Below are 21,064 nucleotides of genomic sequence, written 5' to 3' on the forward strand. Positions count from 1 at the left end.
CCACGAAATTGGGGATAGTAATAAAAAATAATACATTTTGATGGTGCTTTTCCATTGATTTGAGATTGAGGCTTATAGCTGTGGGACGTTGTGTCATCTTGACACTACTCTGCTTATTTGTTACTTTTATTTCTTATTCGTATATTTTTCGGTATTTGTATTTTTTTTAAACTGCATTGTTGGTTAGGGCTTGTAAGTAAGCATTTCACTGTTGTATTCGGCGCATGTGACAAATTACATTTGATTTGATTTTGATCTGATGTTATACACACAGACCTTACGGACACACGGTACATTGACTTGACTGTACAGGATGTTATGAAGTGATCACATGCACACATCACAATACAATCACACTGTAGACAGACAATGATGATGACATTGAACTTGATGTGGAAGACAAGTATAATAACAGGTTGCCTATTCTAAAAAAACAACACGAGAAGAAGATGAAAGACAGTGTAAGGTGTCCATATTAGGACAGCCTCAATCTCAGCAGGACTAATATGGACACCGTAACATTGAAATAAAAAAGGGGAAAGGAGTTTATAACAACTAGACATAAACCAATGAGAAAGAGAGGGACTGAAGTCAGAGAGGGAAAATACAGGACATAAAACAATGAGAAATAGAGGGACTGAAGTCAGAAAGGGAAAATACAGGATATAAACCAATGAGAAATAGAGGGACTGAAGTCAGAGAGGGAAAATATAGGACATAAACCAATGAGAAATAGAGGGACTGAAGTCAGAGAGGGAAAATACAGGACATAAACCAATGAGAAATAGAGACCTTTATACGCTACTGTACTTTCCTCAGTGGCAAAAGTGTTGTCAGCGCTGAGACAGTCTATAGAGTAGCTAGCTAAAACTAGCACAACCACTCCTAAACCTCTGTGTCCACTAGTCAGCTAGTCACCACAAGGGAAGCAGTGTATACTTTGGTAGCCAATTTATCTACCGTACATATGGTGTAACTATGAAAAACTGTTAATGTACAGTAGAAAGTATAGCTCTTCTTTGCAGTCAAAGTGTCTAGGCTAAGGAACCTTTATTTTATAGATAGGCTCCCAAAAGACAAACCTATTCTATTAAAGTCTTCTGACCACTGCACCATACCTTCCTTTCACAGGGCACCATTCCCTAACAACATTTCTTCACTAAATCTGCAGTTCTTGGTATTAGGACTCAATGTTGTGTACATGAGAAATATCATCCTTCATGTACTGTAAATTCACTCTTGTAACATGGACACTCTTACTGACAGTTATGGCTGCTTTGTGTGATGTATTGTTGTCTCTACCTTCTTGCCCTTTGTGCTGTTGTCTGTGCCCAATAATGTTTCTACCATGTTTTGTGCTGCTACCATGTTGTATTGCTACCATGTTGTTGTTATGTTGTGTTGCTACCATGCTGTGTTGTCATGTGTTGCTGCCTTGTTATGTTGTTGTCTTAGTTCTCTTATGTAACGCTGTCTCTCCTGTTGTGATGTGTGTTTTGTCCTATATTTATATTGTATTTATGTTTTTATTTTTAATCCCAGGCCCCTGTCCCCGCAGGAGGCCTTTTGCCTTTTTGTAGGCCGTCATTGTAAATAAGAATCTGTTCTTAACTGACTTGCCTAGTTAAATTAAGGTTGAATAAAAAAAATTAAACACTAACCCTAACCCACTAGTAAAACTAACCCTAACCCACTGGTAAAACTAACCCTAACCCACTGGTAAAACTAACCCTAACCCACTGGTAAAACTAACCCTAACCCACTAGTAAGATTAACCCTAACCCACTAGTAAGACTAACCCTAACCCACTAGTAAAACTAACCCAAACCCACTGGTAAAACTAACCCTCACCCACTAGTAAGATTAACCCTAACCCACTAGTAAGACTAACCCTAACCCACTAGTAAGACTAACCCTAACCCACTAGTAAGACTAACCCTAACCCACTGGTAAGACTAACCCACTGGTAAGACTAACCCTATCACACTGATAAGACTAACCCTAACCCACTTAACGAACCCACTTGCATTTAACTTAACCTTTTTGCATTTCGCTGTGTTGAAAGTCGGTATACAGGTTTAACTGTGTTTCTACTTTGTGTGGTACTACTGTACCAAACCACTACCAAGCAATGCCATGATGCAGCATTGGACATGTACAGTTGTCTTTAAAATGTGTTTCATTCAATCTGAATCATCTGAAATAAACTCCAACCTAGACTCATAGGAAACACAAGTGAAATAGGCACAGAGTAAAGGAATGTTTTCTATGCTAATAGAGTGCTTGTTGTCTAGTACACTCGGTCGATGAAAAATGGCATCTGTCTGAGAGCAAAGCAACAAAAGCTCCTTAAATCAAACACAGAGAAATGGACGAGAGAGGAAAATACTTGAGGTGAAGCAGACGGAGGTCAAGTGGATTTCAACTACTCAGGTTTTATAATGGGAAAACTTTAGATGGGAAAGAGGAAGACAGCAGGAAACTGCCTGTAGGTGCAGTAGCCGGAGAAAAGTCAATTATACAGCACTATCAGAGACATTGAGCACTACTCAACTCCACTCGTTTTCAACATTTTCAAGCCCCCCCCCCCCCCAAAAATCTAATTTTTATGAACTCCTCCCAGCGTAAAGTTACGTCTAATTTCATGGAAATGGACTAGAGAAATAATAACAAGTAATGATAAGAATAGTTAAGAGACAATTACGTTTTGGGAAGAAACAGAGAGGGGCATACTAGAGGCAGCCTATACACAAACTATTCAAAGCCTGGATGCAATCTAATAGAATCCAACAAAATCCAACAGAAACTGGTTTTTTTTCTCCAAAGCAAACATATTAAAGTACCAATCTAGATGCAAAGTGTATGGACCCATTAGAGTGGGATGATGAGGTCTACATACGTATTGCTTTCAGGATCATATTAGAAGCATTGCAGGCTTTTAAGCCTCATGGATTTCTCCTAAATATTGGAGGAAACTGTTATTAGTGCAGACATAGACAGGGCTCAAGCCTCTAAAAGCACAAAAATCAATCTGGGGAAACGAGGCTAAATCTATACTGTTATGGGTTTTATATTCAGAGTATACTCCCCATCCATCTAGCTGGGACTTAATGCAGCGGCTGGATCTCACAAGCCCAATGAGAGCATTTAAACTATGGGCAGCAGCGCTGCGCAGCCAAGAAATATGAACAGACGGATCCTATGACCATCAATCACAGTGATCATGTAAATGCATGCTAAGGCTAACGCTCATGATATAGGTACAGCGCTAGGCTTTCCTAAGGCTAACGCTCATGATATAGATACAGCGCTAGGCTTTCCTGAGGCTAACGCTCATGATATAGGTACAGCGCTAGGCTTTCCTAAGGCTAACGCTCATGATATAGGTACAGCGCTAGGCTTTCCTAAGGCTAACGCTCATGATATAGATACAGCGCTAGGCTTTCCTGAGGCTAACGCTCATGATATAGGTACAGCGCTAGGCTTTCCTAAGGCTAACGCTCATGATATAGGTACAGCGCTAGGCTTTCCTAAGGCTAACGCTCATTATATAGGAACAGCGCTAGGCTTTCCTAAGGCTAACGCTCATGATATAGGTACAGCGCTAGGCTTTCCTAAGGCTAACGCTCATGATATAGGAACAGCGCTAGGCTATCCTAAGGCTAATGCTCATGATATAGGAACAGCGCTAGGCTTTCCTAAGGCTAACACTCAGGATGTAGGAACAGCGCTAGGCTTTGCTAATTCTAACGCTCATGATATAGGTACAGCGCTGTCAAAAATCTCAACAATTCCGGAGGGTTTGTAATTACGTCAGCTCTTGGTAATTATGCTAGCTCATACGTAGTTACGCTAGCTCATACGTAGTTACGCTAGCTCATGATCGTCATCATTTGTCACTATCTTTTCTATAAACTTCCTGAAAACATGGTCTATAACTCAGGTATTGACCTTAATTGTTTAAGTTTGATGTGAAGCTTCTACAGTGAAATAGGGTGTCCATATTAGGACAGCCTCAATCTGAGGCCTAATACGGCCACCGTATAGGAAAACTGTTCCATATGGGGGGTAATTCTGACCCAAGGTAGCGTAAATGGAACGTAATTCCCTTTTTATGCACTTCTCGCTATGCGTATTTTGACCTTGAACTTAAAGTGGAACTGACAGCGTTTTAGCACATTAAATATTATTAAAATCTGTTCACATACACCCCCAGGAAGAATATGACACCTTTTTTTAATACAAGTGAGCACTTAGATATTGTCCTTTTCATGTTTTCATAAATTCATAGAATTTTTCGGAATGACAGAGTAAGGCATTGGTGAAAATTTTATAGCAATATAGAGTGGGAATGAGGACGTGCAGTTGGACAATTAATAGACACTGCAGTAAATAAAATTGCCATAGCCAATCAGAGCTACAATAGCCCTATATGCAAATAAGCCCTTTGCCACACGGGCCTGCCATCTTTTACTTTAAACTGGACTGTGTGTTTACAGGCACTATTTAAAAAATACACAGTATATTATTTAACTTTTATTTAACTAGGCAAGTCAGTTAAGAACAAATTCTTATTTACAATGACGGTCTACCCCGGCCAAACTTCTGAGGACCCATGCCAAATATTTTCTGTCTCCTGAAGGGAACAGGGGTTGTCATGTCCTCTTCACGAATGTCTTGGTGTGTTTGAACCATGATAGTTTGTTGGTGATGTGGACACCAAGGAACTTGACGCTCTCGACCTGCTCCACTACAGACCGGTCGATGAAAATGGGGGAGTGCTTGGCTCTCCTTTTCCTGTAGTCCACGATCATCTCCTTTGTCTTGATCACGTTTAGGGAGAGGTTGTTGTCCTGGCACCACACTGCCAGGACTCTGAGCTCCTCCCTGTAGGCTGTCTCATCGTTGTCAGTGATCAGGCCTATCACCATTGTGTTATGACTTTAGTGTTAGTTTACTTTCAATTTGTAGCCTACATTTTGCATCATTCCATTCTGTTGACCTTTCTTTCCTCTGTCAAGTCAGTGTCGCTAACGTTGTGTAGTCATTTGGGACACGTAGTCTATTTTAATCATTATGGAACTCAGACCACATGTAGCAGTTTAAACCTGGAGCCTGCCACATGTCATACAGTTCCATGATAAATGAGGATTAGGGTATATTTATAGCACTTTTCCCCCTTCCAATATTTAATGGATTGAAATTCATCAATATATTTAGTGTGCAAAGGCTCTCCAAACCTGTTTTTTAGGATTCATATATAGTTTCCTAACCCCAGAAATGTGCCTAAATAAACTACAAGATCAGAGTATTTATTAAATCTACCAATTGGTGCTGGAACGGAGACGAATATGCATATATTTAGATAACGTTCTTTCATTGATCGCTATATTCTGAACCCGTTCTCTCAATGTATTCTACTGAGACTGTCGACACAATTCTAATTAAAAGGTACACCATATTTAAACGGAGAGCTTAATAAGATCCATTTACTGAAAACCCTATTGAATTACAAATCCACGAGAAAATCTTTTAGCCAGCAAGTGGGAGGGTTTCCAGCTGTTGAAGTACATTTTTCAGTGTGCGCAAGGTAACCACACCTGTAGAGCACATTACCTGCCTGCCAGTGCATAATTTGGGACGGATCCTGCCGGAACAGGATCCGGCATCTCTCAGTTTTGGACCGTTTCATTCCGGACACCCATTTGCCAGGATCCAGCATGAAAAATAATGTTCACTGTTCGCTTTTATTATACATTGCAATCAGAGAACTTTGACTCCTCTTTAATTCTCCTGCACCCTAAACAAAGCCTAATGTGAAAACATGCCTGATATTCTAAGAATTGATTCTCGTGGAGCCAGCCCGGGTATATGGTTTGTGCAATATTGTAGCCTATATAGTCCAACGTGTGGCCATTGCTGTGGTGAGAGAAAGAAGCGTGCCTGTATCTCTCACAGAACTACTGTAAAATTTGATTCACTTTCTATGATCTCTCTCCCTCTCTGCGCTGATAGACATGAGCCTTCAACTCTCATCTCTACAGTGTTGCACTTCATCATTTATTTCCTTATAGAATCATAGCCGCGGAAAGTGTACTGGAGGTGCCACACCCCTGATAAATTGATATACATTTGCCAAAGTTATAGAATTACTGCTGTCTGTTCAGAAATAAATTAAATCATTCTGAATACTACACCTGGAGTGAGCCTATATTTAGTCATAGAGGATCAATAGCTTAAAAATAGCCTAGCTGTGGATTGTGTGTAGCCCAATCACAAGGAATGCTTACAGTTGGGAACGTGTGGCAAATCTGTCAGTGAATAGCATGCAGCTAAAACAGGCCTTTTGCAATACTTCAAATACAATCGTGGGAAAACACCGATTGGAAAGCAAATGGCTCCTGCTGAAAAGAGAAGAATCTAATCTGTCTGTAGGCTACCAAGTGATCAACTTCCAAATAGACATATGCAGCGAACATCATTGTTTTACAAAGAAAAACAAGAGAGATAAGCTTTTGGCAAGAGCGCATTGGCCATCGCTGGTGAGTGAGCTGTGCATCATTGGGTGAGTCAGTGAAACTGGAAAGCTTTTTTAGAACTATAATTTCCTCTTCATATTGTACAATATGTGTGTCTCCGTACAACTAGGCTCAGGCAATTGATGGATTCAAGACAAGGTCGTTTTTATTGATCTCAGTTTCTCAGTTTGTCAGTATCAAGTAGCCTGTCATTTCAATCATTTGTGAGGTATTAAAAATATTCTACTAGAAGTCTCCAATAATCTGAAATTATGTAGTATTGCATGAAATTAGTTTATAAAAGCAAAACAACAAAAAAATCCTTTGCAATTTCTGCAAGTGCCTCTACTCTGCTGCTCTATACCAGTATGCAAACGTGTTGATAACGCATGCAATGCTTTATTATAAAGGTGATTTTTGTTTTATGTCTTTCGGTACCTCAGAGCCCCCCTGGGTCAACACCGTCTCAAGCTCATTTTTTGTTCCGGCAACTCCCAATTTACAAATGAAGCACCGGCGCCTGCATTAGGTAAGTCTGAATACCAACTACTGAGAAGTACGTAGGAAAGGCATACATTTCCTGAGTCTGAATCAGGCCCATAGTGCATCTTGTGGTCAAAAATGTATAATAATGTAGATTGTTTTCTCTCCCTATTAACGTTCTACAGATCTGTACACCATCATCAATAGACACATTTACAGGACAAAACATTTTCCGTTCACATGTTTGATGAAGATGCTCACAGGCATACTTTGTTTTGTAAGTATACATATCTGTCTGTCCTTATCCTACCTCATTTGCACACACTGTACATATACTTTTTTTTCTATTGTGTTATTGACTGTATGTTTGTTTATTCCATGTGTAACTCTGTGTTGTTGTTTGTGTCGCACTGCTTTGCTATATCTTGGCCAGGTCACAGTTGTAAATGAAGACTTGTTCTCAACTAGCCTCCCTGGTTAAATAAAGGTGAAATCAAAAGTGTATTGCTGAAGTTGCGTGTGTATGAGAGCAGGAGGAAGGAGGTGAGAATATAACAGAGCCAGTGAAGAAGAGGAGGAGCAGGAGGAAGAGCGGGAGGTGAAGGAGGACAAGCAGGTGGAGCAGGAGGAGGAAGAAGAGTTAGTGGGGGAGGATGTTTACTCACTCTGCATACAGAGTCCGTCAGTACAGTTCTGGGACTGTAGGACCATACCCTCGCAGTCCTTGCCTCCATTTTTGGGTGCAGGGGCATTGCATTCTCTCCTGCGCCAGTGAGTGCACTCTGTACCACAAGTAGACCACTTACTCCACTCTGTCCACAACCCGTCGACTGCAGGGGAGAGTGAGAGATACAGGGTTCACTGGGATACAATATCAACACAGTTGATCTGGCTCTGAAGGTAAAATACAGAACAATACAATACAGAACAATGATATATAGTACAGTACAGAGTTAAATGGAGTAGTATAGTATAAAACAGAATATATAATATACTATAGAACACAACAGAGTAGACTAGAACAGAACACAATAGAATAGAACAGAGTAGACTAGAACAGAATAGAACAGAGTAGACTAGAACAGAACACAACAGAATAGAACAGAGTAGACTAGAACAGAATAGAACAGAGTAGACTAGAACAGAACACAACAGAATAGAACAGAGTAGACTAGAACAGAACACAACAGAATAGAACAGAGTAGACTAGAACAGAACACAACAGAATAGAACAGAGTAGACTAGAACAGAACACAACAGAATAGAACAGAGTAGACTAGAACAGAACACAACAGAATAGAACAGAGTAGACTAGAACAGAACACAACAGAGTAGACTAGAACAGAACACAACAGAGTAGACTAGAACAGAACACAACAGAGTAGACTAGAACACAACAGAGTAGACTAGAACAGAACACAACAGAGTAGACTAGAACAGAACAGAGTAGACTAGAACAGAACACAACAGAGTACACTAGAACAAAACACAACAGAGTACACTAGAACAGAACACAACAGAGTAGACTAGAACAGAACACAACAGAGTAGACTAGAACACAACAGAGTAGACTAGAACAGAACACAACAGAGTAGACTAGAACAGAACACAACAGAGTAGACTAGAACAGAACACAACAGAGTAGACTAGAACAGAACACAACAGAGTAGACTAGAACAGAACACAACAGAGTAGACTAGAACAGAACACAACAGAGTAGACTAGAACAGAACACAACAGAGTAGACTAGAACAGAACACAACAGAGTACACTAGAACAGAACACAACAGAGTACACTAGAACAGAACACAACAGAGTAGACTAGAACAGAACACAACAGAGTAGACTAGAACAGAACACAACAGAGTACACTAGAACAGAACACAACAGAGTAGACTAGAACAAAACACAACAGAGTACACTAGAACAGAACACAACAGAGTAGACTAGAACAGAACACAACAGAACAGAATAGACTAGGACAAAACACAACAGTATGTGTGTCCATACCAGTGCAGAGGGAGGTGCAGGCCAGCTTCTGGGTTGCCTGTCCATCACAGGGGGCTCCTCCGTTGAGCGGGGCGGGATTGGTACAGCTGCGAGTACGCTTTTGGTAACCGCGGCCACAGCGACTGTTACACACTGACCACTCTGTCCATGTCGACCAGCCGCCGTTCACTATGGTAACAGAGAACGGAGAGAATAAACGTCTACACACGCACAAAAAAGTTTGAATCTCGTCTTATATTTGAATCTTGGTCCCATTTAAAAAAAAATGTTGACGTATGATCAGAGGGATATGTCAGTATAGGCAGGGCTAAAAGTACATTTCATTTCTTCCCGGTACAGGACCTCCTACAACGGGGTCCAAAATGATTCACACCCTTGATAAATATGAGCAATAATGACTGTATAAAATAAATAAAATACTGAGCTACATTGTATCCTCAAAAATATGGGGAAATATATATTATTTTATACTAATAAAATTGCTCAGAGAAAGAGATTTTGTTGAACAAGTAATATTTTAGTCAAAGGTAAGGGTCAAAAATTATTGACACCCCTAAAGATCCTTGGAAATAAAGTAGCCAAAAGCGTAGTATTTGTTCCCATATTCCTAACAAACTGCAAATGCATCCAACAAATGTGTAGAGTCACAAGCTTAATGTCGGTAGTCCTTACATCATAATGTAGAAATATGAATCTTTAGGGGTGTCAATCATTTTGACCCCTACCTTGAGTTTTTTTTATTGTTACTTTTTAAACTAAATATCTGTCTCTGAGCAATTGTATTAGTATAAAATAATATAATTTTCCATTTTTTAAGCATACAATACAGCTCAGTATTTGAATTATTTATTTTACAGTCATTATTGCTAATCTTTATGAACGGTGTCAATAATTTCAAACCCCACTAAGTGTGCATGCACAATTTTTTATGGGCTTGTGGCTCTGGAGGAGGCAAGCCCTCTTGCTGCGCCCTTCCAACACCTTTCCTGCACTTTTGGGAGGTTAATGGAGCCCAGCTGAGGGTAATAAGTCAATCAAGTGTGTGATTGGCTGGACAATCAGCCCAACAGTTGATTAGGCTGCTGCTGCTGCTCTCATTTGATTGAGAAGATTGGAGACAGCAGCAGACAGGTTTGGGGCAGAAGGACATTCAGTTTAAGATAACGGTTGTTATTTAAAATTATACTTAAAGTTTCTTATTTGTAAGCAGTTCTGTTGGTCAATTATGAAATTACAACTTAACTTTGAACTGCCTCACTGACCCTGAGACCATGGCAACGGTTTCTCCCCTGGCTCTGTCACAGGGTCTAATAATAAAGACGTCATATCGTATGTCCTTAAATGTATTACCTTTTAATGGGGCATGAACACCAAACAGGCATGATGTTTTCATCTGATAGGCAGGGTTGTTTTAAAGCAAAATTCCTGCAATTCCACACATTTTGCAATGGCTTAAGCCATGTACTTATGCTATCTGAGTGAATCAAAATATAACACAATCCATTGGGGCCCAATGCCATGAATTTTTGGATTCTCCCTGACTAGTTTTATTCTGGTGGTTGCTAGTTCTCAGAATGATCTTATTTAAAAATGTATATCTCCAATATATTTTCTATATAATTTATATCTGGTTTTAGTTTACACTGAAAACGTTCAGTTTACACTGAAAACGAGTGGCAGACACGATTTAGCAGCGGTGGCCCGCAGCTACTGAATAAACATAGGGGAAACGCTGCCTCCATTTGATGAATGGAAAGAGTCTATTGAAACACGAAAGAGTAATGACATTTGCCAATTGTCATTAGGTATATACTACTGTTCAAAAGTTTGGGGTCACTTAGAAATGTCTTTTTGTCCATTAAAATAACAAATTTGATCAGAAATACAGTGTAGACATTGTTAATGTTGTAAATTACTATTGTAGCTGGAAACAGCTGATTTTTAATGGAATATCTACATAGGCGTACAGAGGCCCATTATAAGCAACCATCACTCCTGTGTTCCAATGGCACGTTGTGTTAGCTAATCCAAGTTTATCATTTTAAAAGGATAATAATGTTAGCACAGCTGAAAACTGTTGTCCTGATTAAAGAAGCAATAAAAAACTGGCCTTCTTTAGACTAGTTGAGTATCTGGAGCATCAGCATTTGTGAGTTCGATTACAGGCTCAAAATGGCCAGAAACAAATAATTTAATTCTGAAACTCGACAGTCTATTCTTGTTCTGAGAAATTAAGGCTATTCCATGTGAGAAATTGCCAAGAAACTGAAGATCTCATACAACGCTGTGTACTACTCCCTTCACAGAACAGTGCAAACTGGCTCTAACCAGAAAAGAAAGAGGAGTGGGAGGCCCCGGTGCACAACTGAGCAAGAGGACAAGTACAATATAGTGTCTAGTTTGAGAAACAGACGCCTCAGTAGTCTTCAACTGGCAGCTTCATTAAATAGTACCAGCAAAACATCAGTCTCAACGTCAACAGTGAAGAGGCGACTTCGGGATGCTGGCCATGTAGGCAGAATTGCAAAGAAAAACACATATCTCAGACTGGCCAATAAAAAGAAAAGATTAAGATGGACAAAAGAACACAGACACTGGACAGAGGAACTCTGCCTAGAAGGCAGTGAACAGTGAAGAGGTGACTCCTGGATGCCTGCCTACCCTTATTGGCCAACGTGCAATCATTGGAAAACAAACTGGACAATCAACGATTAACACTATCCTGCCAATGGGACATTAAAAACTGCAATATCTTATGTTTCACTGAAACTTGGCTGAACAACGACACGGATAATATAGAGCTGGCTGGCTTTTCCATGTTTTCGGCAGGACAGAGCAGCTACATCTGGGTAGACGAGGGGCGGGGGTGTGTGTCTATTTGTCAATAACTTCTGGTGAGCGATGTCTAATATTAAAGAAGTCTCGAGGGGTTGCTCACCTGAGGTATAACCTCATGAAAAGCTGTAGACCACACTATCTACCAAGAGAGTTCACATCTATATTATTCGTAGCCGTCTATTTACCACCACAAACTGATGCTGGCACTAAGACCGCACTCAACGAGTTGTATAAGGCCATAAGCAAACAAGAAAATGCTCATCCAGAAGCGGTGCTCCTAGTGTCCGGGGACTTTAAAGCAGGCAAACTTAAATTCATTTTACCTCATTTCTACAAGCATGTCACATGAAAAAGACAATTCTAGACCACCTTTACTCCACACACAGAGTCGTGTACTAAGCTCTCCCTCGTCGTCCATTTGACAAATCTGACCATAATTCTATCCTACTGATTCCTGCTTACAAGCAAAAACTAAAGCAGGAAGTATCAGTGACTCGCTCAATAGGGAAGTGGTCAGATGACGTGGATGCTACGCTACAGGACTTTTGCTAGCACAGACTGGAATATGTTCCGTGATTCATCCAATGGCATTGAGGAGAATACCACCTCAGTCACCGGCTTCATCAATAAGTGCGTCAACAATGTCATTCCCACAGTGACCGTACATACATTTCCCAACATCCGCACCGAGCTAAAGGCTAGAGCTGCCGCTTTCAGTGAGCGGGACACTAATCGGGACATTTATAAGAAATCCCACTATGCCGTCAGACTAACCATCAAACAGACAAAGCGATAATACAGGACTAAGATTGAATCCTACTACACCGGCTCAGACGCTCATCGGATGTGGCAGGGCTTGAAACTATTCCGGACTACAAAGGGAAACCCAGCCACGAGCTGCCCAGTGACACGAGACTACCAGACGAGCTAAATGCCTTTTATGCTTGCTTTGAGGCAAGCAACACTGAATCATGCATGAGAGCACCAGCTGTTCCAGATGACCGTGTGATCACGCTCTCCATAGCCTATGTGAGCAAGACCTTTAAACAGGTCAACATTCACAAAGCTGCGGGGCTAGATTGATTATCAGGATGTGTACTCAAAGCATGCACGGACCAACTGGCAAGTGTCTTCACTGACATTTTCAACCTCTCCCTGGCGTCTGTATTACCTGCATGTTTCAAACAGACCACCATAGTCCCTGTACCCAAGAATGCCAATGTAACCTGCCTAAATGATTACCGCCCCGTAGCACTCACGTCGGTAGCCATGAAGTGCTTTGAAAGGCTGGTCATGGCTCACATCAACACCATTATGCCAGAAACACTAGACCCACACCTCCCTCTGCAACTGGATCCTGGACTTCCTGATGGGCCGTCCGCAGGTGGTAAGGGTAGTCAACAACAATCCTGCTACGCTGATCTTTAACACTGGGGCCCCTCAGGGGTGCGTGCTTAGTCCCCTCCTGTACTCCCTGTTCACACTCGACTGCGTGGCCAAGCACGACTCCAACTCCATCATTTAAGTTTGCTGACGACACAACAGTGGTAAGCTTGATCACCGACAATGATGAGACAACCTATAGGGAGGAGGTCAGAGACCTGGCAGTGTGGTGCCAGGACAACAACCTCTCTCTCAATGTGAGCAAACTTAGAACCTCTCTCTCAATGTGAGCAGCTCAAAGGAGCTGATCGTGGACTATAAGAAAAGGGGGGCCGAACAGGCCCCCATTAACATCGATTGGACTGAAGTGGAGCGGGTCGAGAGTTTCAAGTTCCTTGGTGTCCACATCACCAACAAACTATCATGGTCCAAACACAAAAAGACAATCGTGAAGAGGGCACGACAACACCTTTTCCCTCACAGGAGACTGAAAAGATTTGGCATCGGTCCTCAGATCCTCAAAAACTTCTACAGCTTAACCATCGAGAGCATCCTGACCGGTTGCATTACCACCTGGTATGGCAACTGATCAGCATCTGACCTTAAGGCGCTACAGAGGGTAGTGCGTACGGCCCAGTACATCACTGGGGCCAAGCTCCCTGACACCCAGGAGCCTATATACTAGGCAGTGTCAGAGGAAGGCCCACAAAATTGTCAAAGACTCCAGTCACCCAAGTCAAAGACTGTTCTCTCTGCTACCACACGGCAAGCGGTACCGGAGTGCCAAGTCTAGGACCAAAAGCCATAAGACTACTGAACAACTAAACTAATCAAATGGCCACCTGGACTATTTACATTGTGCATTATTTAGTAAATATTTTATTAACTCTATTTCTTGAACTGCATTGTTGGTTAAGGGCTTGTAAGTAAGCATTTCACAGTAAGGTTTAAACCTGTTGTATTCGGCGCATGACACAAATACAATTTGATTTGATTTGTGTTTCATTTGTGTGCCCATGCAGGTGTGTGTTTGTTTACGCTCACATGGAACAGTGTTTGGTACAGTATTTGATATTTGGGAGGTTTTAAGGATTAATCATGTGAAGAAACTCTCCCTCTCCCCATTTTGTCAAAAAGCCTTCTCTCATTTCTATCCCTTCATTTGCCGTGTCAAAGACAGAGAGGGAGAGAGGGAACACTGGAGACGGAGAACAGGGTGGATTCCAACAAAGTCATCAGAGGCTGAGCAGACATCAAAGCTTCCTCCGTTACTCCCCCATCTCATTTCTAACGGCGATAATGACTGTTTAAACGCGCGGCAGCTCAGGAGTCCCACGTCTATTACATGCACACACACACGCGCACGAACCCGCACACACACACACTCACTCCGATGTTTTCCGATGTGTTCGTCTTCACTCCACTATCCCTACAGCGCTCATTAGTTAGCAGCACATCCTCAGATCCTGCAGCAACACACTCTCCTACCCACTGCTATAATAACCTCCCATCACACTATGTCAGCTCTCAGAAAATGCAGAGGAAACAGAGTCCACACAATCCGGCGCTGGGTTGAGCTCCTATGGACAACAATTCCAATGTGACAGTGACAAAAGCCCTATGGGAGAGAGCGGCTTGCCTGAGACTTCATTAATTAATGCCATTTAGCAGATACTTTCAGCCAAAGCAACTTGCAGTCGTGGTTGCATACATTAATTGGTATATGTGGCCCCAGCGGGAATCAAACACACAACCCTTTGGCTTTGCAAGTGGCACACTCTACCAACTGAGCCACATAGGACCTTAAAGTTTCCTCTTTCAAACAAATATGAAATGTTTATTCGTGTTTAGCTGAATAGTTCATTCTGTTGGTTTTCAATGAATGTGTCTGTCAGTAGGAAATTAAATATGAACCAAACTGTTCTCTATTTAAGGGGCAATCTGAAATTGGTGAATTCATTTTTGAAATTTCAAATTGTTGTTATATTGCCATTGATTCTTGAAGAACTTTTCTCCAGCCCTATCCCTCAGCTGTTGACAACAGTGGTGCGGTGACAGCTGTGATGTCATTTGAATTGTAGTTGTAGTTGAGTGGCCTGCAGTGAAGCACGTGTTGCGCCTGATGTCTGGTAGAAATGGGAAAGTGTTGAAGCTGAAATTCATCGTGACCTATCTCTCACTATGTGTGTGTGTGTGACCTATCTCTCACTGTGTGTGTGTGTGTGACCTATCTCTCACTGTGTGTGTGTGTGTGTGTGTGTGTGTGTGTGTGTGTGTGTGTGTGTGTGTGTGTGTGTGTGTGTGTGTGTGTGTGTGTGTGTGTGTGTGAGACCTATCTCTCTCTACATCCATCTGAAAAGCAGCAGGAAACTGCTCCATCACAATGGGAGTAATACATTGCTTATCCTGAAAAATATATATTTCTCCTTCTCTGAACTGTTGCTGGCCTTCTGAAAAAAGCCCTGGACCTCTGAAAAAAGTCCTCTGAACTGGTGCTGGCCCTCTGAAAAAAGCCCTGGCCTTCTAAAAAAAGCCCTCTGAAAAAAGCCCTGGCCCTATGAAAAAAGCCCTCTGAACTGGTGCTGGCCCTATGAAAAAAGCCCTCTGAACTGGTGCTGGCCCTATGAAAAAAGCCCTCTGAGAATAACAGAGAGAAGATGTTCAATATGCTCCTGTAAAGTGATGAAGGTGTTGTGGGTAAAACACATAGGACATGACGATGTTGTGGGTAAAACACATAGGACATGACGATGTTGTGGGTAAAACACATAGGACATGATGGTGTTGTGGGTAAAACACATAGGACATGACGATGTTGTGGGTAAAACACATGGGACATGACGATGTTGTGGGTAAAACACATAGGACATGATGGTGTTGTGGGTAAAACACATAGGACATGAAGGTGTTGTGGGTAAAACACATAGGACATGATGGTGTTGTGGGCAAAACACATAGGACATGACGATGTTGTGGGTAAAACACATAGGACATGACGATGTTGTGGGTAAAACACATAGGACATGATGGTGTTGTGGGTAAAACACATAGGACATGATGGTGTTGTGGGTAAAACACATAGGACATGATGGTGTTGTGGGTAAAACACATAGGACATGATGGTGTTGTGGGTAAAACACATAGGACATGATGGTGTTGTGGGTAAAACACATAGGACATGATGGTGTTGTGGGTAAAACACATAGGACATGATGGTGTTGTGGGTAAAACACATAGGACATGACGATGTTGTGGGTAAAACACATAGGACATGATGGTGTTGTGGGTAAAACACATAGGACATGACGATGTTGTGGGTAAAACACATGGGACATGACGATGTTGTGGGTAAAACACATAGGACATGATGGTGTTGTGGGTAAAACACATAGGACATGATGGTGTTGTGGGTAAAACACATAGGACATGACGATGTTGTGGGTAAAACACATAGGACATGATGGTGTTGTGGGTAAAACACATAGGACATGATGGTGTTGTGGGTAAAACACATAGGACATGATGATGTTGTGGGTAAAACACATAGGACATGATGGTGTTGTGGGTAAAACACATAGGACATGAAGGTGTTGTGGGTAAAACACATAGGACATGATGGTGTTGTGGGTAAAACACATAGGACATGATGGTGTTGTGGGTAAAACACATAGGACATGATGGTGTTGTGGGTAAAACACATAGGACATGAAGGTGTTGTGGGTAAAACACATAGGACATGATGGTGTTGTGGGCAAAACACATAGGACATGATGGTGTTGTGGGTAAAACACATAGGACATGAAGATATGCTTCTCTATGCAGATACAACATGACGTTCAGATACCTTCAGTCACTATGGCTACGGCCCTCATTCACTACTTCCCACAAATCTAAAACCATTTGATTGGTAGAGGCATGGGCTAGTGGGAGTTTCCACCACATTTCTTATACCAGTCATTTCCTTTCATATCAGGGAAGGAAAGTAAGAAAAAAAGCACTCTTTGCGAGGAAGGAGAGATAATTGGGACACGGCCATGGTTCTTTGTTGTGGACCCTGGGCTTGTGTGCTCAGCCATTTGGAACACACAGGCTCATTTAGGATCTGGCCTGGGATCGGTGGGTTTTAATTGGTAAGGGTCAGGTGGGAACATTAGGCATGTTACAGAGAGCATGTTGGCTGGATGAGCAGGCTCATTACATTGAGCAGAGGGAGGTTTTCTTGGCTAATCGTGCTGATTAGGGGGAAAGCGTGCTATGGTTGACTGACGATGAGTGTTGTTTATGGTTATGGGGAAATGTACAGTAATTGGTTTGTCAGTTTATCGGTTGGTCTGTGTTCGGCATTGTGGACAGGTATGACTGTCTGGGTGATAAATAGTATAGTATCGTCCCAAATGGCACCCTATTCCATTTATAGTCCACTACAGATGTAGGATCTTAATTTGAGCCAGTTTACTACAGCAGGAAAATAATGCTGCAGCAACAGGAATTGTGAAAAATGATGTGGACTATAATTAATGGCCATTTTTGTAGGGTTGTCTGAAATTTCAAAGTGGAAATTACAAACCTCAAATACAAGTTTAAAATGTTCAGCATTGCAGTCAAGGTCTCTGGCAACAGGGTGATCAAATTATGACCCTACATCTGTATGTAGGGAATAGGCTGTCATCTGGGACACAGACCATGTCTCTGTGTTACAGAATGATGATCTGGTTGTGTTGATTGATAGTGGTTTGGTAAAGATGACCATCTATGTTATGGAGAAAGACACTGTACATACATACAACTGTAATGTACAGATACATTGGAGATGTAGCCTAGTAGCTAGCTTACAGAGCCGATGCAGGTGATGGGAGAGAAGGATGCTAAGATTGAGGATCAATCTAGGTAGAGTTGATTAGAGCTGAGGCCAAGTACTGTAGATCAGGACCCGTCTTCAAAAACGTAGGAGTGCTGATCTAGGATCAGGTCCTCCCCCTGCCCATATTATCTTATTTATTATGATCTAAAAGGGAAAACTGATCCTAGATCAGCATTCCCACTCTGAGACGCTTGATACACACAGGCTCAGGTGTAGACACAGTCTACTGACCATACAACAGGTTTCTATAGAGACAAAGTCTACTCACCATAGACAATAACAGTAGCAGTGGTACTTCTCCTCTTGGCAACAATGTTCTTGGCCACGCACGTATAGTTGGCCGTGTCTGACAGTCTGGCCTGCTTAATAATCAGGTTGTGGTCAATGGTGATGTAGAAATTACGGTCATCAGCCGGGTCAATGATCTCCTCGTTCTTCAACCACTCCACCTGAGATGGACACAAGGAGAAAACTGTGTGAGGAGGGAAGGAAGGAGGGAGGGAGGTAAGAACCAGGTGAAAGAGAGGACAGGAGGAAGCTAGCTTCATTTATGACACTAATCACATTTCCTGAATGCCATAGTTACTGCCACAGCTCTCGTAAATTTAACCTGTCAAAAGGTTTACGGCACGCACCGTAAATGTCAAAACCTATCAAATGTAATGTTTTTTTATTTCCCTTTCACATTAGGGGAATGGAATTTTCAGTCATCGAAAGGGAAATTCTGTGTTTTTCTTAGTTTACCGTCACATGCTTTTCCTTATGAGTTCTGCTCTGATGGAAATTCACAGCGCCTCCTTGCTCTCACTGGGAGCAGTGTCTGACCTGACTTGCATGGTGGCTCCTTGGAAATTAATTCTATCAACAGTGACAATGCAGCTGTACGGGAAAAGGACAAGGACATGCCAGAAACAACAACAACAACAACATACAAGTACAGACTCAGAACAAAGGGACATGCTTGCTGTATGAAGCTGTATGATCAAAATGACCTTGAAAATCATAATCAAGCCCAGTCCAAGCAGCTATAGGATCAGACTATTGAATGTTCAGGATGAGTTCAGAGTTCATAACCTCCCCATCTACCTCAGAAGTAGGTGTGAGGGAGTCATTATTTTGGGTGTGGAACTGTGTGAAGGCGATAGCTTGTTAGCCCGCATCGGGAATAGAAGTGTCTGCTTTTAACTGTCTGTCTCACACTAAAGGCTTGAAATGAAAGCTGAAAGAGCCAAGTGAAAATTCCAGCAGTGCTTCAACTGAGCAACACACACACACACACACACGCACAGAACCTCACGTAACCCAGAAACCAGGCAGGGTAGCAAAGCTGATGACATGCGCAGAGTATGATTCATACACGTAAATAGATGAGCACAGTGTATTGTAGCACTAACCCATGCTAACAGAGCAATGTTACGGTGTTCATATTAGACAGCCTAAATCTCAGCAATTTAGTTATTTATATTTATGTTTTATGTTGGACATCGTACAATGCCACAAAGCTGTGGGAGCTGTGTCAGGCAGGCAGGCAAGCAGGCAGGCAGGGGACAGGAGTCAGAGGCAGAGCAACTGATCTACAGGCTTTTGACTGAGACCCAGGCTTACTGAGACAGTCTGAGCTCTCTATAATACCCTAAACCACCGTTAGGTCCGTTCACTACCCAACATTGGAGCTAGGAGGAAAAAAGTTTGGTTCTTTCTATCAGCAACACTAAATCCCATATTTTCTTCCTACTATATGGAGTGTCTATTTCAGGCAGGTGAAGCCAGAGAGCCATTTCAGTCAATATCAGTCTCATTTATGAATAGTTATAATCTGATATATACATAGATTTGTATAATCATCACAGCACGTCATTTAAATATCTGACTAATCATTTGATTACGCTGTAGGATTTTAACGAGCGAAATATTGAAAGTCATTCAAATCATCTCGGGGGTTGTTTTCCAGTTTAAAACGGCTCCTTTTTGGCATTACTACAGCAGACACAAATATCAACAAACGCCATAATGCAGGTGTGCATTTCACCCCACTCCTTCATCCGTGCTCCAGGCTACTCCCCACTGTGCAAAATCAGCAAAACCCCTAGACCAAGCCAGCATCGGTTTGGAAAGTGTTCGTGTGAAGACCAAGGGGAGGTAGAAAAGAGACGGAAACCCAGTGGGGATACCACTTTGGAGATTAGTAATGAAAGCAGAGGGAGAGAGAGTGAGGGTGTGTTTATAGAATGGTTAATGCCTGCTAGCATGCTGAAGCCAAAGTTAAAGTCTTGCAATATAATACGGGCCAGTTGTTTTTATTTATTTATTTCCTTGACTGGACTTTCCAGCCTTGACCATTTGGTTTGCTGCAGGTTGTTGGTTCGAATACCCGAGCCGACAAGGTGAACAATCTGTCTGTGCCCTTGAGCAAGGCCTTATTTTTGCTCCAGGGGAGCCGTACCACTATGGCTGACCTTAAAAACAGCATATTTTACTGCACCTATCCAGTGTATCTGACACGTCCCTTAATTGCCCCTAATTGATAAATGTTTTGCTACAACTTCAGAGTCCGTTGGAAAGGATCAGCCTGAGCAAAGTGAGGTGTATAATCACTGATCTACAAATAGTTTTCACTGCCAAATAATCGGCTTTGTGTGATTAAGATTCACAGAGTTACGCCTTCTCTGGCTTAGGTTGATACCGCATCAAACACACAGGCACAGCCAGACATTGATTGATTGATTGATTGGAGACAGCTTGTGTCAGTTAAAGAACATTTCCTAGTATTTTCTACCTGCAGCAAACCTAGTGGATAATGCTGGAAATACCGGTCAAAGAAAACTCCACATAAAACAACCAAAACAACTGTCTCTAGTCATAATACACTGATACAAAACCAGACATCCTCTGCAGTATTTGTCTAGATAATGTCACAATGCCACTACTGAATGGTCAAACAAAACAAACCTCACATAATTCAACACCATTG

The 21,064-nt window shown here is 41.8% G+C and overlaps 1 protein-coding gene across 2 annotated transcripts in view; it reads right to left on the reverse strand.

Moving 5' to 3' along the window:
* si:ch73-72b7.1 (netrin receptor UNC5C) overlaps positions 1 to 21,064 on the reverse strand; it is a 292,685-nt gene that overhangs the window by 65,114 nt on the left and 206,507 nt on the right. For both annotated transcript variants that reach the window (XM_038988248.1, XM_038987844.1), the window contains exons 5-7: positions 18,362 to 18,542; positions 9,012 to 9,179; positions 7,667 to 7,831 (exon numbers count right to left, since the gene is read on the reverse strand). In XM_038988248.1, the coding sequence (XP_038844176.1) occupies positions 7,667 to 7,831; positions 9,012 to 9,179; positions 18,362 to 18,542 (514 nt within the window). The remainder of the gene's footprint in view (positions 1 to 7,666; positions 7,832 to 9,011; positions 9,180 to 18,361; positions 18,543 to 21,064) is intronic.

The sequence above is a fragment of the Salvelinus namaycush genome, chromosome 1, assembly GCF_016432855.1.
Source record: "Salvelinus namaycush isolate Seneca chromosome 1, SaNama_1.0, whole genome shotgun sequence".
Taxonomy (NCBI): domain Eukaryota; kingdom Metazoa; phylum Chordata; class Actinopteri; order Salmoniformes; family Salmonidae; genus Salvelinus; species Salvelinus namaycush.